At 35.9% G+C, this 25,358-nt stretch overlaps 2 protein-coding genes across 2 annotated transcripts; both read right to left on the bottom strand.

The window, feature by feature from the left end:
* Nucleotides 1-61: 61 nt before the first annotated feature.
* LOC112043228 (uncharacterized) lies at nt 62-10,525 on the bottom strand. The gene is made up of 9 exons (XM_024078544.2): nt 10,280-10,525; nt 7,306-7,411; nt 6,628-6,745; nt 5,220-5,308; nt 4,147-4,201; nt 3,288-3,484; nt 2,463-2,614; nt 1,334-1,459; nt 62-251 (listed from the first exon to the last, which is right to left on the bottom strand). The coding sequence occupies exons 2-9, from the start codon at nt 7,409-7,411 to the stop codon at nt 105-107; spliced, it is 990 nt and encodes a 329-aa protein (XP_023934312.1). The 5' UTR covers nt 10,280-10,525; the 3' UTR covers nt 62-104.
* A 1,159-nt stretch (nt 10,526-11,684) lies between these two features.
* On the bottom strand, nt 11,685-24,783 carry LOC112043198 (facilitated trehalose transporter Tret1-like). The gene is made up of 9 exons (XM_024078503.2): nt 24,470-24,783; nt 23,088-23,197; nt 22,310-22,429; nt 20,415-20,570; nt 19,505-19,672; nt 18,478-18,610; nt 14,338-14,567; nt 13,287-13,481; nt 11,685-12,391 (listed from the first exon to the last, which is right to left on the bottom strand). Exons 1-9 carry the CDS (start codon nt 24,531-24,533, stop codon nt 12,116-12,118), a joined length of 1,452 nt encoding a protein of 483 aa, XP_023934271.1. The 5' UTR covers nt 24,534-24,783; the 3' UTR covers nt 11,685-12,115.
* Nucleotides 24,784-25,358: the final 575 nt, after the last annotated feature.

Here is a 25,358-nt window from a genome sequence, read left to right as displayed (position 1 = left end):
AAATTTTTATTTTATAATTTTTTTTTTGGTAGCGTTAGCGTGAAGAAAGAGAATCGACGTGTAACTTGGTTAGTGCTGCTGAATTCGCAATTTATTTACACATCCTATGTAAAGACGTCCTTAGAGATATTCATTAACGCGAGCTCGTCTTCTATCCATTTCTGTGAGAGTGAGACACCGCCAAGCGTCACTTGGTCATTCCTGTCGCACATACTGCGCGATAGTCCCATCAGGTAAAGGCCGCCTTTATTCTGAAAAGAAGGGATGATGACAGTTTTTTAAATTGTATATAAATTAAGAATTTGTTAATAGTAAAGCAATTTTGTAAAAGTAACAGGGTATCTGCGATCATTACTTTCGGAGCTACAGGTATTTAAAGGGTCAGATTTGCGGCGCTGCTGCGGATCCCTGAAAAACGCCCCATACAAAATGGCGTGAACTAATGACGTCGTAGGTAATGTAATGATCGTTAGATTTGTATGTGCATTCAAACAAAATTACTAATATCTTTGTTATTTGTGCGTTTATGTTTATAGTACATGTATTAAAAAATGTCACATTCAATGTAAGGAAGCTAAAACTGTATGAATTTTCATCTATTGATGATAAAAGATTTTTTAATAGATTTTGAAATTTTATAATCTCATTTTTTTTTAAAAAATCAATATATTGAAACCTAGTCATCATCCCCATTATATTGAGTTTCGTAAGTGTCCATTCCTACCTTACTAACAACTTTACGAGTATTTAATTATTAACAACGGATTTTTTATGAAATTTTCTTACTTCAAGACATAATTATGTATTTTGTGGTTCAAGTATGTTTTATAAGTTCGTCGACTACTGTATAGCAATCGTTTCTTAGCTGTTATAGTTTTCCTTATAATTTCATTATTGTATAATTATGCGGGGTGTAAGGGGGAGGCTAATACCAGTCAGTCTCCCCAACTGCCACCCTCACCTGCTCGTGGTGCACCCTGCAGATGGACTGACGTAACTGGATGGCGGTATAACCATTCACAATGGCTAGATTTTTAAATGGCACAGGCCAGCAGTGACACCAGTGCGAGAAATCTGGGCCTGCGCTGACCAACCGGCAGGCCCAGCATAGTCAGTATCGGGCAATTCTTTGTAGGTGGAACAACAAAATAAAACACAGCCCCTAGTCCCCGGCTATTCCTGGCTCTGTTAGTGGTTACGGTAACGGCGGGGCAAGGGATGTTTTTTATTTTTGTATATTTATAAAAATTAAATACAGCACTGCTTTGCCTTATAAATGTAGCGCATATGACAGCCATTTTGGTTCAACTTACTTGCCGGGGTCTATACTTACATTTTTTTGGCACAACACAGGTCCGCCGCTAGCCACGATACAGACTCCATCAGTGCTTACGCCGCACGCAGCATCCGCTACGTTACCATTATTCGCACAACTATTTTTCTTCACTGTCATGAATGTCTGTGAAAATATGAAACAATTTTATGGACCGAGAGTCTGGGTTTTCAGCCTATATACCTAATTTTATGTAGGCTGAAAATTTGTCAGCCTATGCTCCTATCATAGGTAAATACGGTAGCTAACTATAGAGTTCCGACATTTCGACTAACAAGCCTTGGAAAAAAAATACCTGTGAAATGAACCAACTTGAATAAGGCTGTTACTATATCAGAAAACAACTCTGAGCACTACGCCGTCATTTCTGAGCGGTACAGGTGAACAAAAATTTAAGTTGGTTGAAATTAATTTTTGTCTGCACAATTTTACTTTTTGTCATCCAATTAAATAATTAACTAAGTAATCAACTCTCACTTTTTTTTTAACACTGTTAATTCGTGGAGGCTGTTGATTCAGCTGCAATACCAATTTTCATAAATCTAATCACATTTTTTGTCAAGAATTTTGTTTTGGATAGAAATTTAGCAGGGGGTACACCGGAACCAGTTAAATTTGAAAGTGGTCTATGAGAAAAAAATGTTCCTTATCCTCTGATCTAAAGTTTAGACGATTAATTTTCTACCAACCAATCTATGAACAGTTTAGATTCTAATCTTCGTAGAATGGTTTATGTAATACAGCTCCATCTGTCGAGCGTACAGGAAACTGCGGATAGCTTAATATAATAATAAATTCATTTATATCTAAAGATCATGAGCCGTTATAGCCCAGTGGATACGACCTCTGCATCCGATTCCGGAGGGTGTGGGTTCGAATCCGGTCCGGGGCATGCACCTCCAACTTTTCAGTCGTGTGCATTTTGAGAAATTAAACATCACGTGTCTCAAACGGTGAAGAAAAAACATAACATAGACTTCTGAAAGCAAAAGAATTTTCAAAACCGGTTTAGTAGATCCAGATATTACCTCCTAAATCACAAACTTAAAGATTAGGTTAGTGCTGACCCTCGTATTAAAAAATAGGGGTTGATGTTATGAGGGTCATAATTAAAAAATAACATATTTACCGATATAATTGTGCCATAATAATCGAATCCGTATCCCACACAGTCGCCTTCAAATGGTCCCTGAAAATCAATACAGGCTCCTCGGGCTTTCCCCTTATCGAAGGTTACGTCGCTTTCCATAACCACTATCCCAAAATCGTATGCGTGTGTACCTACAATTAAAGAAAGAGAAAATATCAGTTCATTTTGTTCCTAATTATCAAATTTTTTATATATACATTATACAGGGTCACTGGAAGTACGCAGCGATCCCTTTAAAGGGAGATAGTGGGGATCAATGGCTATCAAATTGCATCTATACTAATATTATAAAGCTAAAGAGTTTGTTTGATTGAACGCGCTAATCTCAGGAACTATTGGTCCGATTTGAAAAATTCTTTCAGCCTATTTATCGAGTAAGGCTATAGGCTATATTTTATCCCTATATTCATACAGTGAAGCTAATATGGGTCGTTCGTGATGAAATAATTTTATTATTTTTACTTATAAAAAAGTTTGTAAAATCGATTGGGGAAATTTAATATATTAATAGTGAAAGTGGACTTGAAACGTTCGCCAATGATCCCTTCGTGAAGTAACGTTAAGTTTTATATTATTACGTTTATTTTGCAGAAAATATTTATCTTGATTTATCTCATAGTTAAGCAGACAGAAATCGATTTAAAAATAAATGAAAACGACTTTAAAAACAGCAAAATGTTAAAAAAAGAAGCGAAAATAAAATAATTAGCCTTCTTCCTTTTTACCCGACTGCAAGAAGGGTTATTAGCAGTACCTAACGAAGTTTTCGAAACTATTTTTATTACCATCAATCCTTAATTTTACCTGTATTATAATCAGGATGAAATTGCCGTCGTACTATTGTATAGTTCTTCTCAGGTGTAGCCGAGAACGGTATCTGAGCGTAGAGCATTTTCTTCTGCGCCGCCTTCAGGCAGGTGGACGTGGTGAGTATGACTCTTGAACCTATCAAAGCGCCCACACAGAAGGGACGAATCGCTGTCGGCTTGACATCTACAACACTGTCGAACAAAAAAGTCTATCTTCAATATAACATTAACATTTTTAAGAGGATATAGAGACGTCTTATTTAACTAGCTGACGCCGCGCGGTTCACCCGCGTTGTTCCCGTTCCCGTAGGAATACGGGGATAATATATAGCCTATAGCTTTCCTCGATAAATAGGCTAACACTGAAAGAATTTTCAAGTCGGACCCGTAGTTCCTAAGATTAGCGCGTTCAATCAAACAAACAAACTCTTCAGCTTTATAATATTAGTATAGATAGGCCATGATAGCCCAGTGGATATGACCTCTGCCTCCGATTCGAAGTATGGGTTCGAATCCGTTCAGTTGTGTGCATTTAAAATAAATAAATATCACGTATATCAAACGGTGAAGGAAAAACATCGTGAGGAAACCTGCATACCACAGAATTTTCTTAATTCTCTGCGTGTGTGAAGTCTGCCAATCCGCATTGGGCCAGCGTGGTGGACCATTGGCCTAACCTCTCTCATTCTGAAAGAAGACTCAAGCTCAGCAGTGAGCCGAATATGGGCAGTGAACCGAATATCGGTGTTCCTTAAACACTTAGCTTCGTGGCGCCTTTCGCTATAGACACATGAAGTTTGATCTTCCAATTTTAAAAAATAATTATGTAAATTAATAAATTTATTTTTACTTACCTGTAGAGTAAAACACACCACGGACACACATCATCGGTAAGTGCAAGACATTTTTCTGTAATAGATGAAAAATAATTATTTATTACTCAGAAGGTACCTGCATTCATAGACGTTATAAAGGCACCCCCAGGGGATAGTTCACCCGCTGAGTGTCTAATTCTCAAACAAATAGAGGTTAAATTCAACACTCGGCTGAATGATCCCCTGGGGGTGCCCCTACAACGTCTATGAATTCCACTGTTAGATAAACGTGGTTTACCTGTCCATAACCTATATAATACGTATACAAAGTCGCTTCTCGCCGTCCCTCTGTATTTACGGTGAGATCTCTTAAACTAGGCAACGGATTTTCATGTAGTTCTCATGAATATATACGGTGATTCAAAACGGTTATGCATAGGTATAGGTCTATATAATTTCCACACAGATGAATTCATTTTTTCACTTATTACGCGGGAACCATTCCCTATCCTGAAGGAGTTCCATGAAAGTACCTTATATTGCTCAATAAATAACCTGAGGAGGTATATAACTTTTACTGAAAGATAATATCAGTTATATATATATATATATATATCGGTGAATAGATTATATCGGTTCAGGTCTTTCCAGAGATTAACCCTGGCAAACAGACTGACAGACGGCCAGATATTTTTTAATAATGTTTGTATTATTTTTTTGTGTTTTATAACTGAGCACTATCGTGTAATGTACATGAGAAAACACAGTTATTTCTAAATCGCAGACAGACATTTCAATTTTATATATGTACTAGTGGACCCGGTCAAGCTTCGCTTTGACTTATGTGCACTTCTTCCCTATCCCTACTCTACACTACTCTGCCCCTACCATACCCTAATCCTTGACTTAAACGTTTGTATGGGAAATAGAAAAGGGTTGTTTTTATGGTTTTCCCGGCAATTATTCTAATTTTTCTCACCTTTTAAACCTTCCCTATACCTCCACGAACATTTGAAAACTAAGATAAGATAAATCCGTTCAGCCGTTCTCGAGTTTTAGCGAGACTAACGAACAGCAATTAATTTTTATATATATAGAAGATTGATAATTACCACTCTGAGTAGCACCGATCTGAGGATGAGGGATTACGTCTGTTACAGTGCAGCACCAGTCGCCTTGTGTTGGGCATGGTTTTTTATCTCTGGAGTAAAAATAATACAAATACATATACGAAAACAAAATAATACATTTATATATAACAATCTGCCAAACTCCATGAAGGAGTTTGAAAACATAAAAGCATTCAAGAAATCGATTAAATCCTACATCCTCACAAACTTGGACAAAATATTGAAAAAACAATGTAATTAAAATTTTTGTTACAATAATGCATGCTGTCTGCTAAATTGACGATATGTTAACTCTAAGTTAAGTGAACAGTACGTTCTTTTTTGGAGAAATAAATATCTTTAAACCGAAACAATACATTTACGTAGAAATAATCCTTGCCTCAGTCAGGTAATTATTGTCATGTTATACTATAATATTATTACTATTACTATAATATTATAAAGCTGAAGAGTTTGTTTGTTTGTTTGATTGAACGCGCTAATCTCAGGAACTACTGATCCGATTTGAAAAATTCTTTCATTGTTAGATAGCCCATTTATCGAGGAAGGCTATAGGCTATATATTATCCCTGTATTCCTACGCAAACGGGAACCACGCGGGTGAAACCGCGCGGCGGCGGCTAGTTGTAACATAAATGCCAGTTCGCCCTGCTGCATGGCAGCGACAACATTGCAGTCCGCACAGCGATATGCCCCGAGCGGACTGTAACGGACTGGACTAAACACTGGATTAAGCAGTCCCGGTGCAGGATGGCGACCAAGACCGACCAGCGCGGGACTTAACACAACCCCCGCGCAGGGGCCGACCTATAGGCAAGAATGATTCAGCCCCGAAAGTAGCTGGGAGAAAACACCGGGTAAGCAAGTTGCCCCACGTCCTTCCGGGCAAAGAGGCAAATTGTCAAGGTCACACCTTACCCTCCACCCGGGTCACTCGGAGGTGAAGACCCATCGCTGTTGTTATATTTGCCATTGTAACATGAGTGCAAGTTTGGCAGAATAATCATGAGTCATCATCATGAGTTTTACAATGGCTGAATATTGCACGCACAAGATATTGTGGCATTAACGAAATTCTACGGCCATAAAAAAATAAAGAAAATGAAAGTAAGACTTCGGTATTTCTTTATATTGCACAATTTCCTTCAAAATCAAATTCTGTTAAAAAGAAATAAAATCTGGCAATAAGAAATTTCAAATTGGCGTCCTTTTCTTAAGTTATGTTTTTGTGTTCATCACAATTCTGAACCTATCTATCAATTTTGAACAAGCAATAATTATAAATTTCAAAATGGCGCCTACTTCTGTTTTAGCCATTGTTTTTTCGACGCACAGGTGTTATTGGCCGTTATGCTTTAAGGAATCTATTTATATTATTTTTTTTTCTTACCTAAAATCAATGTCATCTAAAACACCGCCAGGCAGAATTGTATGATCTTCATTACAAGCCGACTCATGTACACAGATACCGGTCTGGTTATTTTTCGTTTTACATGGCGTTGTGCCACCTGAAAGAAAATTGTTTTAATTTTAATCAAAACTATTAATAAGTGATGACCTATGGTTCCGAGACTTGGTCGCTAACAATGGGCCTGATAAGAGGGCTCAGAGTCACACAGCGGGCGATGGAACGAGCTATGTTAGGAGTATCTCTGCGTGATCGAACCAGAAATGAGGAGATCCGCAGAAGAACCAAAGTCACCGACATAGCTCAACGAATTGCGAAGCTTAAGTGGCAATCGGCAAAAAGAGCATCTTCAAGACGAGTGAATCAGCATTTTTCAGGCAAGCGCGTTCCATGGGTTACATCTTCGCTTACCATCAGAAGTGATCAAGCTAGCTTATATACTTATACTAATATTATAAAGCTGAAGAGTTTGTTTGTTTGAACACGCTAATCTCAGCAACTCCTGGTCCGATTTGAAAAATTCTTTCAGTGTTAGATATGCCCATTTATCGAGGGAGGCTATATATTATCCCTGTATTATAACGGGAACGGAAACCACGCGGCGTCAGCTAGTTATTAAAGAAAATCATACAGGTAATGTCTAATTTGAGTAATATTTACCAACTCTATTGGGAGTGAGATCCAAACGAGGTCGCATACTCTTCTGTTCCATTGTCGACGTGACCAAACATGTTGCCAGTATGACTAACTGCGTCACAGCTACCATCTAAAAACAAACTATTTTTAACACTATGCATTAGAAGTACCTACCATATAAATACTATATAATAATAAAAGCCTTCATTCAGAGTTCTTATATTCTGTTTGTCCCCTAGGACAAAGGCCTCCTCCAAACTTTTCCCCAACTCCCGATCCATTGAAAGTTTTGCCCAGTTGCCCCCTGCCACCTGTCTTATTTCGTCCGCCCATCTCTGTTTTGGTCTTCCTCTTCTCCTTTGCATATGTCCTGTATACCATTGCATGAACCTTTTGGTCCATTTTTCTTTGCCTCTGATTGTGTGGCCTGCCCACTTCCATTTAAGTTTTTTGATTGCGATAGCTACTTCCTTTGTTTTTGTATGTTTTCTTATTTTGGATAATTTTACTTTATCTGAGAGTTATATATACATGAACAAAAAATAAAGAACTCATATTGTCTTCCTTCATGCAGAAGAAACTGAGTTTTAGACACCTACAAAGAGGAGCTGAAGAGTTCGTTTCTTGGAAGGAAAGTTAATGGGCAAGAGAGCACCCCGTCGTCAAAGACTAAAATGGTTGGACGACATTAAAGAGTGTCTGTTCCTTCATTACTGAAAATCGTGGTCCTGGTAAGATCCCAGCCTCCTGCGGGTCCACGCCTTCAATCGGCTTCTGTTGGTGGCCATAGCTGCTATAGTGTAGAACTTCGTCCCTTTATCCTCCTTCAGCTGGTCAGCCCATCGTGTTGGTGAGCGGCGGCGGCCCCTCGGTCTTTTCCCGTCAGTGATGCCTGTTATTATTAATTTCTCCAAGCTGCAGTCACCACGCCGTATAATGTGCCCGAAATACCCCAGTATGTGTTGGTAACATAAGGAGGAAAGCCTAAACCTTGATTCCGTGCTGCGATAGAATAGACACGTTTGTGCGCTTGGCTAAGTTAAAGAGTGTACTACCACGCAAAGTCACGCAATCTTTGACGTATGCTAGGTGACTTATACGAAATTGATATTCTATGAAACAAATGTCATCCGATGCTTACTAGTGGATATCTTACAGAAGGTAGATGGCATATCTCAGGGCCATGTGGCTTCCCTTTCTACAAACGCTACAGTTTCGAAAACTAGTAAACAATTATGGGAGATGTATGGAGAAGTACTACCGCCATGTTAATGTTCCAGTCTGCTGGATATGAACCTTTTTGTATATGTTTTCCTGGTAGGTATGTTATAAGAAATTAAATATCACGTGTCCACAAACTGTGAAGGAAAAACATCGTGAGAAAACCTGCATACCTGAGAATTTTCTTAATATTCTACGTGCGTGAAGTCTGCCAATCCGCAGACGCAGTTAATAAACAAAGAATCTTTCTGACGAACGATTCTTTGTTTATTAACATAAAATTTAAAATTATGAAAAGCCCCAGAATATCATAAAATTGTTAATTACACTCTCAATCAAGTCTCTTTCAGTGCGCTTTCATTTGAAACCCCACTCGATTATATTTGCAGACATTCGGTTTTAAACGGCTCAACCGATTTTCATCAAACATATCTAAGAACACTCGCGCATAAGTCACCTTTAATAAAAAAAAAAAAACCAAATTAAATACACTTCATCCGTTCGGGAGTTATGGTGCCACAGGCAGACAGACACGTCAAACTTATAACACCCCTCTTTTTGCGTCAGGGGTTAATAAACGGTTATTTTCTTTGTCAATTAAATTAACATCGCTGTATTGATTATTTATTTATAAGATTTAAACGGTTTTATTGCGATATTACTTCTAAGCTTTTGAGTCTTACCTTATTGTATCAAAATATGACTATATTTTTATTATTAAGTAATTTTTGTAAACTCTAGATAAATACAAACGACTTATGAGGATCTTTTATCATTGTTCACTGGCTAGACTTTATAATTTAAAAAAAAACTCCTGGAAAGTATTATGTAGAAGAACACCAACTCAAATGAGAGCAATTAATATTATACTTTACCTACTTCTAAATATACTTGGCGAATGATGAAGCAGTCTTATTCATAATTTATGTGTATATCACCACTAAACAATAATAATTTGTTACGTCACGTAATTCACGGTAACAAAGCAGAGGTAAAACCAATTACTTACCACTTTACTTCAATTTGTATCTTACTCTTAATAGTTTGTCAGGCTCATTTGGGTATATTTTCTTTACTTTTCTATAAACTTATATTCATCTATGGAGACTATATATACAATTACCAAGTTGACACGGTTTAAATTTGACCTAACCTGGACCTGGGTTCATCATCATTGCTTCACCAATTTGATAGGCCTTCCTCCTTTTAGGAGTGGGAATTTACATCTGACGAGTCGTTAGTAATTATGAGTCGAAACGTACTTATGTTAACAGTGAAAGTTTGCAAACGATATGAAAACGTAAGCCATTTTTAATAATGACGTATGCAAGAAAAATTAAATAAAATTAAGAATTTATTATCATTACAAAAAGTGGTTAGAAAGTCAGCCTTCAAAGGTAAATATTTAAACATAGGTTATGTTTACCATAGTAGTTCGGTGCAAAGTTAAACTATTTATGTATTAATTCAATCAGTATCATCTAACATTGTATAGTGTTAGACTCACCGTTATGCATAAAAACGACCATGACAGTATTTATCAGAGTGACCCAAACATGACCCATGCATTCATTCAAGCATGCAAGATAAATGAGACAAACAAATCCAGTTAATGATAATATATAAAATTCAAGATAAGTGGTTTTTTCTTTGCGTGTCCACAGGACTCGTTTTATACTAAAGTAAAGCCAAACTTGAAATAAATCGCAAAAATGCACCTACATGGCAAATTTCTGCTAAATTATGCCCGCTTCTGTATTAGTAAGAGAGTTATTACCTTTGTTAAACATTTAAATCCATCTTTGTTTATAAAATCCGACACAAAATACGTAATTCAACTTTTAAATATTAACTTTGTCTATCCACATTTTGCTTGTGATGCTATGTAGCACACTTATACGATATTCAAAATTTCACATTATTAAATGTATATTTCAATTTTCTACACATAAACACTTTATAATCTCGTATTACTATCAATTAAAACACAAACCACGCGTATGTAGCGCAGCAATTCATAAAATAATATGTAGCCCGAGAGACCATAGCATTTTAATCAATATCATTTCTGCTAAAATACTTGCCTTTTTCTGTATGATTTTTTTATTAATTACAAAGATATATTACTAAAAATGTCTACACTGGATTCAAAAGAAAATCCAAAAAAGAGTAGGTAGATATACATAATAAATGTGTTACTTTACTCATCGACATTTTAGTACTAAATTGTCATAAGTGCACTATATAAGGTATAACCTACCATATTCATTTAATTATGGTTTAGTCATCCTTACAATTACATTAGCGGCCTTTATTATTACATTGCGATGACTTACGGGATGTTGTTATGGGGAAATACTGCTGATACATCTACTAATATTATAAAGCGGAAGAGTTTGTTTAAACGTGCTATAATTTCTGCAACTATAGGAGAAGGAGGGAATAGGCGGGTAAACTATGTAGGAAAGTCCGTTTTTTATTACTTCTATAATATATATTAGGTCTATAATATCTATACTAATGTTATAAAGATTTGATTGTTTGTTTGAAATGAACAGGCTCTGAAACTACATATCAGGGAGTAACTTATGTTATAATATTTACCCCGTATTCCCACATATTGCTAGCATTGCTGCACATATTATATTCTTACTTAAAAAAACAATTAAAAGGATAATAATAATAATTATGTTATACAGTCAAAGCTAGACTATTCAACACTTATCTGATGGTGAAACCGGCCTTTAATGTTGTTTTGGACATGCAAGATTTTATACGGCGATCTCATGGACTATACGCTCTGTGATTGTTATTTACTTATGACCTTCATGTTCAGTCCCAAGAAACCAGTTCGCCGCTGCGATGATGTTTGATATGTGATTTTTAATTCAATGTTAACTTGTGTATTCTCTGTAGCTTTATACATTACTAGCAGACGCCACGCGGTTTCGCCCGCGTACTTCCTATTTCCGTAGAAATATTGAGATAAAATATAGCCTATTTTCATCATATAGTAATGTATATTTCTATGGTGAAAGAATTTTACAAAACGGTCTAGTAGTGTCAGAGCCTATATTCAATGCAAAAAAAACAATCCAATCTTTCCTCATTACTATATGCACAACTATGGGCCGTTAATGGGCTAGTGATGATGGTGATGACATTAATGACAAACTCACAACTTAAAATCAAAATTTTTATTTTTTTTAATACACATATAAATTATTTAAACAATTACAAAAAACGATGGACGTAAAAATAACGCTACAAAGTTACGATACTAACATAACATTTTCTCCATCGATCTCCTATTAAAAAGAGGATGCAAAATCAGCAACCAGAAAACGTCCCCACTCCATGAATGCCAAACACAACTTCATGGCACTCAATTCAAGTAGTCGCATTTGCAAATTCAACCTTAAACTCAATTAATAAGGCTGAATTTACTCTGAATTTGAAAAAAAAATTACTGAATATTGGACTATATTTAAAGGATTTTCTTCACCAATAATTCTAAAACTGTCAAAGCAAAATTTAAAAGTTTTTAAGTGAAATTTTCTACATGATTGTGCGTCCTTTTATTATAAGAGGAGGAGGTCAATGATTTTTTCAATTAAAATCTAGTAATTTCATCTTTAATTTCTATCGGTGTCTTGTCCTCGTTGGTCTTATTTTTCTTAAGGTCTTCGTAAATATCTTCGAGACATCTTGTTTTGGTCTCTGGGATGACTACTATGACGTATAACGATGTCAGCAAACAGACGATACCGAAAAAGAAGAACGATACGTGTATGCCCACAGTTTTTGCTAAAGGCTTAAAGAATAGCAGTTGAAGGAAATCTGACACTGAGGCCAAGGCCATCGCTACTCCCATAACAATTCCACGGTACTGAAAAAAAAGATTTCATTAGTATTTTATTAATAAATAAATACTTGAGAATATAGCTACTAAGATATTTTCTACTCATCCTGAGAAAAAAGCTAGGAATGCTTGTAAGTATGATAATATTATCTACTAAAGCTAGTAGATAATTATCACTCGTATCTACTTTTTGTACAATATCAACTACCTGTACTATTTTCTTCCTATTTCTTAAATTCCTATTTCATAAGTTTTGCTTTTCAAGAATTTTAATTACTGTAAACTTCCACAGGATTGTCATTGAGTTTAAATACGTGAGTGAAGTTTGCAAAATTATACAAAAAACCCACTATAACAATGCTGATTTGGAATACCTACACGTAAGTAAGTTCTTATATGGCATGCTGATAATTGAAACAAAACAGTCCTTGGAATTCGCAGATTCAAATTATTATGTTACATACAAAGTTTACGTCGAAAAGTACGCATTTAACATGTCTTGTCAAAATGCGACTTCCTCAAACTATGGTGTTTTAAGGATATCTTGTAAATTGATGAGATATAAGAAAAGTTTACAGATAATAATTTAAGACCTTTGCGTAATATTGTTCCCTAAAATAGAAATAATGAGTTTTAGACACGAACGCAAACCCGAGCAAATTACTCAAAATTGCTTGAACGGATTTAAATAAAACTTGGCATTGTACATCAGTTTAGAACAGTATGTATACTTTGGCTTTGTTTCGTAAGATTTCAATTAGATAATTTATAAGACAAGCCTACCTGTAGAACATGTATGTAAGTATTTATGTGACACGAACGCCATCGTTTATTAAAGAGCATGGTGAGTAATTGTATCGAATATCGATCAATAAGCGTTACACAATAGCCTTCCAATTGTCGCTGTAATCATTTTGTTTACCTTGTAAGAAAATATTTCTCCTGTTAGCACAATTGAAATGGGCTGAAGTCCTGACGCGTCGCAAAATATACAAATACATAGCGTCATCAGCGGTAACCACGAAGGGGCATGGATTTCATAATCACGTAGCAGGAACCAAGAACCGAGCAAACACATACTCAGCCCAGAGATCAACGAAGTTACGAACAGTAGTGGCTGAAATTTAAAAAAGTATATTAATTGATTTGAAGCAGAAACTATTTAATATGGAAAAATCAAAACGAAATTTGTGGTAGGGTAATTTTATATAGATTCAATCAATTAATATATACAATATACAACCAGCGAGACCATCGCATAAGTTGATAATTAGTTACTATATTGAGATTTAATCACAATTTGAAGGAAGCTGGTTCCTTTCAAAGAACAAGAAAAAGGTTAAGAAAAAAAATAAGAAATTTACGAAATGTGTAGCAACTTTAGTAAATGTTGAGAAATTACAATAGCCAATAGTTTAGCCATACAATAAAAAATCCGTTGCTAGTTTGATAAAAGTATGTAGGTGAGCACCGAATAGTACAGCTAAATGGTTAAAATAGTATTATATATTCTAATTTAACATTTAGAATTATTTATTTTTTAAGAAGACCAGTTTATATGCAATATGTATATTAAATTAGATATTTTTATCAACTGTTTTTACTATTTGTTATTTGTTTAAAACTAATTAGTAGTATTATGCTTTATTTTCGCTATATTCATAATCTTTAGAATGTAATACGTGTATTAAACTTCTTTTTTACCATTTGTCATTTGTCTAATTTTAGCGATACTGCAAATATTAGCTTTATTTATAAAGTTTAAGTACCTATGTTTGGTAAAAATTAAATATTTATTTGCATGGCATGCAGTTTGCATATTTTAAGTTTGTTTCACACGTGTTTGTATGTATGTTTGTCCACTATTACAATGCTTAATATTCTCATTCGTCTTTTAAATCTATATTGCATATAAACTGACCTCTAACAGGACTGTTATTAACAAAAATTTTATTTTTACATTTAACATTTACCTTTCTACCACTCCTCTCTACCACACTAGATGCTAGTATGGATCCGATAACTTGAACTGCTCCAAGAAGCATGGCTTGCTGATTTGGACTAAGGACCAATCCTCCATCCTTGGAGGCCAAGGTGAAAATGTCTCCAGCGAAGTTGAGGACTGGTATAGCACCGCACACCTCTCTAGCCAGAGTTACTACCATAGCAATTTGGAAAGCCTTCAAAAGAATTTGATCGGTGACTGTAAACAAGAAATACGAAGTTTTATTAAAATGTTTAATAGGTTTGTTATCAACTCTAATTTATGCAATATTAATTTTGTATATAGTAGTTACTAGGAATGATAATCCGAAATATATCAATTTAAATAAAAAATAGTAAAATGTTATTTCAGAAAGTTTTAAATAGACACCCGTTAACCGTAGAGATAGTAAGTACCATACTTTCGGTGTGCATTTTTAAAAAATGCGCAATGCAGTAAACAGAACAAAATATAACGTAATGTCACAGATAATTTTTAGACCATCACTAGCGGATGCCCGCGACTTCGTTCGCGTGAAACTCGATGTAAACTTTCAAATACCTCTACCCTACCCTACCCCTACCCTACCCCTACCCTACCCTACCCCCACCCTACCCCTACCCTACTCTACCCCTACCCTACCCTACCCTACCCTACCCTACCCCTACCCTACCCCTACCCTACCCCTACCCTACCTCTACCCTACACCTACCCTACCCGTACCCTACCCTACCTCTACCTTACGTTCGTATCTGTTCGTGCGTTCTGGAGTTATAGCGTCAGGAAGGAAAACCCGACTTATTTTTATATAGTAGAGAGAAGAGAAGAGATGACGGACAGCGTTTTCGCCCTTTACGTCGAAATTTAATTTTAAAATTTTAATCTGGGAGCATTTAAAACTCGAAAAAATAGTATTTTAGTCGATATATTTTAACAATTGATTTAATAAAACCTTTTATGAGTGACAACTAGCATATTGTTTGATATAATAATATGGATTAATGTACAAATAAAATGCATCGATGGTACTCGGTACCGAGCTTAGAAAATGCTTAGGGAATTCTGGGTTCGATTAGACTAAGATACAGAGAGCTTTTGGTAGAAATTTTCAATTGCAGCCTAGTGGGTTACCCTAGTTGTGTCTACAGCCCCGTGTCTCGATAGTAAGTACGTTAAATCATCTTTCTTGGTTACTTGGAATCATTAACATCTGCTGGCCTATTCACTAATTTGGTATTTTATATCAACCTTAAAATAAACATCAAATTAACTGAGAACTATCATCTAAGTACCTATTGTATGATACCCACTAACTAGTAGGCACCGGATGACATTTGTTACATTACAATCTTAATTTCGTCAAATTATGTCAACTAACATACGTCAAAGTTAGTAAATTAACCTGCTGGTGACTTTTTCAAAGTCAAATAATATTTCGTCAACAAAACTGAAGCTACACGAGGACTTTTTCAAGGATGGTTAATGGAAGATAATTCAAAGAATTTATCTGTCAATATTAGCAAAAACTTGATGTGTGATGCTAATAGGCGTTAGTTACTTTTGAGCCCATTCAAATATTGTGTTAATAAATTATTCGAAATCTGCCATTGCGCGCTCGTTAGCAACTATTTAGTAGGCAAACGACATTATGATGCAATATAATGTTCTAAGAAGCTTATTTTTTTTCATTTTAACACTTCCACTTGGTCCAGTGGTCAGCAAATCAGGCGACGAACATTTATTTTTTCTAAGAAATTTTCAGTAAAAGTCAACCTGAGGGTAATTCACTATCTTTGACGTATGCTAATTGACATAATATACGAAATTGAGATTGTATGTCATGTCATCCAGTGCCAACTGGTGAATACACAGTGCCGGTACTGTGGTGGTGGATGGCATTTCTCAATTAATTTGACATAGGTTGATAATAAAGACCAATATAGTGAATAGGCTGGGCGTTCGTGAGCATCGGAGAGCACGTTAATTCCTTTGTCCTGCAGGCTAATTCACTCCGAGGTCTACGGCACCTCGGAGTGAATTAGCCTGCAGGACGCGCGTGTGCGCGGTGGATTTACAAGACGGAGGTTCTGGGTTCGATCCCCGGGTGGGCGATTGAGGTTTTCTTAAATGTTAGACCATTTCAGAAAACCTCAATCGCCCACCCGGGGATGACTGGTGGGAGGGTTCGGACGTGGCTAGTTTGGTAACTATTGCAATACCAGCAAAGGCGTATCGCCAAGCAATTTAGCGTTCCAGTACGATGTCGTGAAGAAACCGAAAGTTGAGTGGGTTTTCATCTTCCTCCAGTTAGCCCGCTTCCACCATAGATTGCATCATCACTAACCATCAGGTGAGATTGTAGTCTAGAGCTAATTTGTAAAGAATAAAAAAAATGTTTGTTGACATGTACGAAATTACTACTATACTGACAACCCGTCGGGAATATCATACAGTAGGTAGATGACATTTCTCAGTTGATTTGATGTTTATTTAATAGGTTTTTAATAGAGACCAAATTAGTGAATAGGCCGCTGGTCATTATCAATAATATCAGCAACATTAGTGATCGATAAACCGTTAAACATTAACACCCTAATTCCGCCAACCAGCTTTAGAACAGCGTGGTGGAAACTCCATATCCTAGAGAAAGGCCTAGCTTAAATACAGCGGGCTTTAAAATGTGATAATCACGATAGAATTTCGATTTTTGTTTCAATATATTAAAGCTATTAATATAACAGCGATTCCCCCCCCCCCCACTTCCCCCGTCCTCCTTCCTAACCCCCCACTTCCCCAAAATGGAGGTGGAAGTTTGTAAGAAGCATTCCGCAATTTTAGGGCAGGGGTAGGTTAGGGGAAGGGTGGGGGTAGGGTAGGGGTAGGGTAGGGGTAGGGTAGGGGCAGGGTAGGGGTGAGGTAGGATAGGGTAGGTGTAGTGTAGGGTAGGGGTAGGGTATGGGTAAGGAAGAAGTGCATATAAATCAAACCGAGTCCGCTAGTAACACGTAAAAAGCAATGTTTAGGTAGTTTAATAAGCTTATATAAACATGAGTAAACATTACTGTTTCACATTCATGGATTACGTTAGTTTGATAATAATTATTTGCATAACGAATAGGGGGCATATTAATATAAAGACACGGTACAAGAGTAATATTTGCTTATTTGTATTAGTATTTCTTTGATTGCGTGTGCGTTTTCATTAGAGCCATAACACGAATTTCGCCATGTGGATGTTTTACTGTGACCACAACGCATTGTGTGTTATTTTTCCGCTCACTGAGCGTTTTCAATGTTTGAGCATAACATATATATCTGTGTCTGTTTGTAGCATTATAGCTTCTAAACTAGTAGATCTTTTTTTTATTCTTTACAAGTTAGCCCTTGACTACACTCTCATGGTGATAAGTGATTAGGAGGAGGATGAAAATCCACACCCCTTTATATCGATTATACTGCGATTGTTTGGATGACTAGGTGTTGTCTGACGTGATCTAGATGTTTCATATAGCTATATTCGTTGTAGATCTGATAGACCAATCGGTGTTTTTTGTAATGATAAATAGAATTGAAGAATGAGACATTAAATGGAGTAGTTAAGGCGTAAAAGCGAACAAACATGCAAACACACTCACATTAAATAGGTATTTGCATTATAGGTTTGTACGAGTATATTATTGTACCTGTTAGGTTACTTACATAAAGCACTGATCAGTACTTTCATGCATTGTTAGACAATGGGTAAGTATAATAGATAATTTAGCTGTGCATTCACTTTTTTGCGCTACACTTGAGAATGAGAAAGTATCTATACTTTTTTTATTGTTCAATAGGTTCAGGCGCAACTTCTACAACAGAATATCAAAACATCAATACATAATAATATATACAAGACACGGTACAAGAGTAATATTTGCTTATTTGCAAATGTTTACTGTCGCAAAATCCGTTCTTAGCAGACGTCTATGACGTTGACGTTTCTATAAAATGAGAAAAAGAAAAATAACAATAGTAATAATAGTTAGTTAGTTGCAAGGAACAGATCATGACTAAGGGCTCAAAACTAGTCCATACTCCGACGTTGTAACACGTGAGGTTTAGCCGTATTTCATAATAAATTAATACTTACAAATATTTTTAAGGAAAAATTTGTTGACACTTTTGTCGTTATTCTGCTCTTTCATTATGAGTTGTATTTCTTCTTGAACTTTCATATCTGACGCAGATCTGCAACGAAGCCATGCCAAGGCTTTGGTGGCTTCCTGAAATAGAAAGAGCAATATTTTTTTTTTTTTATTTTAAATAAATATACTTAAACAATACACATCACTATCTCAATGTAAGCATAAAGAGTAGCTTGTGTTCTGGGTACTAAGATAGTTGATATTATAATATTAATATACAATTATATACTACATATAAATACTTATATAATGTATAAATACACACAGACACTGGAAAACACCCATGCTCATCACACAATTATTTTTCCAGTTGTGGGAATCGAACCCACGGCCGTGGATGCAGAAAGCAGGGTCACTACCCACTGCGCCACGCGGCCGTCAGATTTAATAAATTTTAACCTATTAGATATTATGATGTACCTATACTTTTTAAGAAATAAATAATAATCCTAATTAAACGTAATCCCTAAGACACTCGTATTGTTTTCTCTCGTATATCTCGTAGGTATATACTTGTATACCTACTCGTATAAGCCGTGGATATAACCTCTGCCCCCGATTCCGGAGGGTATGGTTTCGAATCCGGTCCGGGGCATGCACCTCCAACTTTTCAGTTGTGTGCATTTTAAGAAATTAAATATCTCGTGTCTCAAACGGTGAAGGAAAACATCGTGAGGAAATCTGCATACTAGAGAATTTTCTTAATTCTCTGCGTGTGTGAAGTCTGCCAATCCGCACTGGACCTGCGTGGTGGCTTTCTACGATCGCTAACGCTTCGAAAACTAGAAAAATGTATGGGAATGACAGATCTTGATCACGTGACCTATCGATAGCAAATGTCATTCCCATGCATTATTCTAGTTTTCGAAGCGTTTGCGATCGTAGAAAGAGGGGTCGTACTGCTGAGAGATTTTGAACCTCTTTCTTGAGATGGTACTACAGTGATGATGAAAAATTCATAGAAATACTTACTTCAATTCTACCCTTTTTCACAAGGTAAGATGGTGACTCTGGCATGAACACGAAAACTACCATGTGAATTGTAGGTAGGGCCAAACAGATCCATAGTGTTGTTCTATAGCTTAGTAAATCGCCTATAATATAGAGGAAAAGGTTTCCTGTGGTTTGAAATAAAACTACCTGAAAACAAATTAAATTATAAGAGGTAAAACTGTGTAGTGTTTGTATAGTAGATATTAGTGTTTTTAGTAATTGGCATCATCTATAGAATATTAAGAGTAAATAATTAAGAGTTTGTCAAAAAAACAGAAATCCATTTGATGTAATTTAGCAACGGCAGGCTAATAAATAGACAGGGGTAGGTTCCTAACTACTGAGGAACTATACCTCTTTTAAATCTAATTTAAAAGAATTAAAGTTTGTGAGTATGTAAGATAGTTTATGTAGGGGGTAATTTCTAGGTCTACTGAACCGATTACAAAAATATATTTTACCAATAAAAAGCTACATCTTCACCGAACAATTTAAGCTATATTTTATCGCCGTATTCCCACTGGAACCGGAACTACTCAGGTGAAATCACAGGGCAAAGAGACGAAATAGCTTGGAAATGGAATGAAATGGCTGGCTACTTAAATACCTATAAATGGTAATAAACTAAAAAAATAAAACCTTGCTGAATTTGTTGTGGACTGTTCGGACCAAGACGCCTTTGAAGCCCTTGTAACTTTAATATTAAGTTTTCGACTAATTATTATCACCATTATCTTTTAATTTTAATACAGCTGACATTTCGAAATCGAAAGTGCTTGTAAACTAAGCCTAATTGAAATAAATGAATATTGCCTATTGACTATTGGGCGTCTGCTAATTTATAATAGTTTGAGCGAATGATGAATAATATTTTACATTATAGACATACCAAACATCCCAGGGCTCCCCGGATAGTGGCATCGCTGATCTCCTTCGTATAGACGGGACAGTTGACGAAGCATCCCGCCATCGTGACGCCGACCAGTGATCTAGCGAAGATGAGGGCCCACGTTTCGAACGAACACAACAATATTATCCAGCTTGTCTGTAGATAAATTACATCATCTTTAATGGAGAACCTTTAGCCATGTTACACATAGATTTTCTTTCTACAAACGCTAAGTCCTCATTCACACGAGAGTTTTTTTTTTTACAAGTTAGCCCTTGACCTTAATCTCACCTGATGGTAAGTGATGATGTAATCTAAGATGGACGCGGGCTAACTTGTCAGGAGGAGGATGAAAATCCACACTCCTTTCGGTTTCTACACGACATCGTACCGGAAGGCTAAATCACTTGGCGGCACGTCTTTGTTGGTAGGGTGGTAACTAGCCACGGCCGAAGCCTCCCACCAGCTAGACCTGGACCAATTAAGAAAACCTCAATCGGCCCAGGCGGGGATCGAACCCAGGACCTCCGTCATTAAATCCACCGCGCATACCACTGCGCCACGGAAGCCGAGAGTTAAAGAAGCGATACGTTAAATCGCAGCGTCGGCACTTTTATTGGCGTACTTAATTTAATTCATGGTCTATTTCTAACGCCCAAAATTTAAAATGCAATTCTGCTTTATAAAAAAGCATCGTGTTTTAAAACGCTGTCGAGTGAACATATACTTGGGAATGCATTTATTGTATTTGAACGCTTTTTTAACGTCTGTTAAAAAACTCTCGCGCGAATGAGGACTAACCCTTCGAAAACTAAAAAAAAGATGACATACGATCGACAAGTTCATCACGTGGCTTATTGATAACGAATATCATACCCATACATTTTTTTTTTTTAAATTAGTCTTCGATGCGTTAGCGTTTGTAGAAAGGACATTGATGTGTAACTTGGCTATAACCCCAGAACATTTAAACGACAAAATTTTTAAAAATTGCATTAAGCTTATATTATTTTATTAGTATAAGCTAACTTATAGCTTATACTAATAGCTATATAAATCATTCCCACGTGGAATTGTTGTTGGTTATCCAATATTTTGTTAATCCAAAATGGTTTAGGCCCGTTTTCAGATAGGTATAGAAGAAAGGTTGCATCATTCATTTTATCAAGCTAAAAGAATTATTATACTAATGTTCTTCAGTTATTAAATAAGAATTAACAACCCATTAGAATCAAATTTTATATTTATTTACAAAGCAATTTCCGCTTAGCGCTAATTCGATTTTTATTATCCTTTGTATCATAATATCCCGAAACTCGTGCCCAGCTGAGTCGTAAAAGTAATATAATTTTGATTGATACAAACATTAGTACGTACCAACATTGTCTTTCGACCTACATAGAGAAATCGTTATTAATTGTAACGACAGAAAGATATGCCAATTGTAAACGGCCTCAGTATAGTATAGAACCAAATAGGCGTAAGTTCTTTGGTTCAAAATTTAAATAGGCTAGTTGACACTTGTTTTTTAACTAGTCTTACATTGTACATTATCGTTCTACTAGATTGAAAAAAATATATTTTTTAATCATTTTCATATTTTTTAAGACATGAACATGTACAAGAACATTTTAATTAAAAAAAAAATATTTTTTTTAACAATACGAGCCGAATATGGGTTGATAATGATCAGTGGTGTGCACTTCATACATGCATCAAAGAACTGCATACCCTAAGAGTTGTCTTCTTAGTAATTATTATTAAATACAGATTTTTCTAGTCTGCTTTATTTTATCACTAGTGCATACCCTGATCGACAACCTTATACACGCCACTGATAATGATGTAGGTACATATAAAATATTCATAATAAATATATATTTTATTATACTTACCGCGAGTGCCATAGAGAGTAACATGAGAGCCAATTTTCTCCCAACTTTATCTCCAACGTAGGCCATAACCAAGTCGAACACTATACATACTAAATATGGAGCGGACGCCATGTAAGACACCTAAAAATTACGTAAGTATAATTATTATTTGTTTATCCCTATTTACTATTGTAATAACAGCTTTTTTAAGAAGGTCCATGTCGCTATAGCTTGGCAATTTCGTTCGTAATATTCCCAATAGTCCGCGCGGGCCGGGGAAATGAAAAACCCACGACTGATGCTCCTCACTTCCCCGCACGCACGATTTCACACCCGCACAGTCTTTCCCCCGTCGCCGGCATATCATGGGAGTGTCATCAACGAACTTGCCAGACTCATACAGAACATAGAATACGCTTAAGCTAATAGACACTGGGTCTGTATCCACATGGCACGTCCATTCTCTTTCTACAAACGCTAACGCTTCGAAAATTAGATAATGTGTAACATTCATGATTCCACAAGTCAAGTGATCGAGTTGTCGATCGGAGCTGTCATTCTCATACGTTTTGTTAGTTTTCGAAGCGAGCGTTTGTAGAAAGAGAATAGACGTGCCACATGACTAGAGTACCAGGCGCTGTGAGGTATTGAGTGTACATAATACGAGAAGCGCATTCTGTTTACAGTTTTGAACTCGGAAAAACATGCAGATTACGATTCTGCATGTTGCGAGGAGGTTTGTTGGTCCATTTTTTCGTTATACACTACCCCTTCGCTAGTGAGAAAATAGATAAGTTACCTCTGCATCAGTAAGGGGAATTCCTTTTGGCGAGTGGTCAGACTGTAGGAGTAGAGACATAGGGGACATCCATCCTATGCTGGCTCCATACGCCAAGACCGGCAGATTTACTAAAAAAGAATGAACACAAAATCATCATTATCATATCAGCCATTAACGTCCACTGCAGGACACAGGCCTTTTGTAGGGACTTCCAAACATCCCGGTCCTGAGACGCCTGCATCCAGGGAATCCCTGTGACTCGCTTGATGTCATCAGTCCACCCGGTGTGGGGGTCGACCTGCATTTTCTAGTGCGGAATTGTCATTTCAGTACTACCACTTTCCAGTAGTAATTTTAGGCAAAGTTTTTTTTAAAGGACTAAGATTATTCAGATAAAGTTTAACTCGCATTTAACTTTTTATTAACCGATTTGAAAAAAAAAGGAGGAGGTTCTCATTTAGACGAGTATGTTTTTTTATGTCTGTTACCTCGTAACTTCGTTATATCTTAACCAATTTTCAAATTTATTTGTTTTGTTTGAAAGAGAAAATACTTCTAGATTTTCATATAATTTTCATGAAAAACGGTTCAGTAATTTTGTGTTAAATGAAAAAAAAGAAAATGCCCCTACTTTGGCGCTTTCGATACTTATGCTAGGATCACACTAAAAACAGAAAAATAAAATGAAAAATTCAACCGACTTCAAAATCACAAAAATAAACTAAAAAGCGAAAAATAACATCGTATGTACTACCATCTGATCATTTTGAAGGCGGTGCCAACACAAGTGATGCATAAACTCAAGCCGTTTAAAAATCGTGAAGTTTTAGGATTATCTGACAGTTCTTTACCGTAGTTCTTTCAGAAAAGATAAAGATGCTTGGAGGCCGTTGGATCAGCTTCCACCTTCACACAGGAAGTAAAACTATAAGAAATTGTAATGTTGACATCAATTCTAAATTACAATGTTGTATAATTTTTTAAAAAGAGCAACTATTGAGTTTCTTGCCGGTTTCTTCTCAGCAGAACCTGCCTTCCAAATCGGTGGTAGAATCTTTACAAATAGTCAACTGACGAATCAAACGTGCTTGTAAACTGAGCCTACTTGAAATAAATGATTTTTGATTTTGATTTGATTTTGAACGGCTTTAACGTCACTGGCTTAACACCGCCTTGAAAGTGATCAGAAGGTAGCACATAAGATGTTATTTTTCGCTTTTTAGTTTATTTTTGTGATTTTGAAGTCGGTTGATTTTTTTTGTAAAAAGGATTTTATTTATGACACAATAATTAAAATATCTTCAATAATTTGATTATTATTATTTTTTTTATTTAAATTGAACACTGACCATGTTTTGTTATTCTATTTATTTACGGGAATAAAAAATATTAAAACTTACTTAAAACGGCACATATCACTTGGTTGACTTTGCTGCCTTCTCGGAAAATACCGTAAAATTTCATTTTGGATTTTTATCACAATTGTTCACAACCACTTGCACTAAATAGGTACTATTAATCACCAATTTTAGTAATTAATTACCCCCATTTTGGCACTCTTTTTAATGGTTTTAATTCAATTTTACAAAATTGTCGTGTATCTTGATCTTCATACAAGACACTAAAGACCGTTTGCACCTCATCACCTATTTCTGATGACGTCTGATTTTAAGCAATTAATATTAACGACCAATATGAATAAATAAACCTCACGCTTTACACAAAAATGTACGTAATGTGATTTTCGATTAATTCAAGAAGATTTTATAGTCATTAATATTAAATTAAAGTCATTACATTTAACATTAAATAATAATTATCGAAAATCAAAATGAAGTATAGTAGTAAACAGTGTCTACTTTAACACCTCACTCGCCAAGGAACGTTTTACACGAACTTATTGCTATGCGTAGACACAAACGTCTGAGAACCACCAAAACAGTTAATCGAGTATGAATATCTATACGAATCTTCAATCTATACTTACGGTACCTATTCGTAGACACTAGACAGGTATTTACAATACACATATTTGCTCAAAACGGATGATATAAACGCTATTACAATTTGTGAAACGTTTTATCTATTGTACAAAGTAAAAATTATGACTGAAAATAATTTCACATTCGTTGAGATAGTCTGAATTTAGATCGGTCACGGTAGGGATTATCATTATCAACCCATATTCGGCTTACTGCTGAGCTCGAGTCTCCTCTCAGAATGAGAGGGGTTAGGGCCAATAGTCCACCACGCTGGCCCAATGCGGATTGGCAGACTTCACATACGCAG

This window comes from Bicyclus anynana, chromosome 2, assembly GCF_947172395.1.
Source record: "Bicyclus anynana chromosome 2, ilBicAnyn1.1, whole genome shotgun sequence".
In the NCBI taxonomy this organism is placed as follows: domain Eukaryota; kingdom Metazoa; phylum Arthropoda; class Insecta; order Lepidoptera; family Nymphalidae; genus Bicyclus; species Bicyclus anynana.
This window is presented reverse-complemented; position numbering and strand designations above follow the sequence as displayed.

Excerpts from the sequence above, each read along its gene's own strand:
- LOC112043198 (XM_024078503.2), bottom strand. The coding sequence starts at position 24,533 with ATGAAATTTTACGGTATTTTCCGAGAAGGCAGCAAAGTCAACCAAGTG. Across the intron at positions 13,482-14,337 it reads TAGAGAGGAGTGGTAGAAAG|CCACTACTGTTCGTAACTTC; the intron begins GTAAATGTTAAA and ends TTTAAATTTCAG. Across the intron at positions 12,392-13,286 it reads GAGAAATATTTTCTTACAAG|TACCGTGGAATTGTTATGGG; the intron begins GTAAACAAAATG and ends CTTTTTTTTCAG.
- LOC112043228 (XM_024078544.2), bottom strand. The coding sequence starts at position 7,411 with ATGGTAGCTGTGACGCAGTTAGTCATACTGGCAACATGTTTGGTCACG. Across the intron at positions 6,746-7,305 it reads TCTCACTCCCAATAGAGTTG|GTGGCACAACGCCATGTAAA; the intron begins GTAAATATTACT and ends ATTTTCTTTCAG. Across the intron at positions 252-1,333 it reads CTGTGTTGTGCCAAAAAAAT|AATAAAGGCGGCCTTTACCT; the intron begins GTAAGTATAGAC and ends CCTTCTTTTCAG.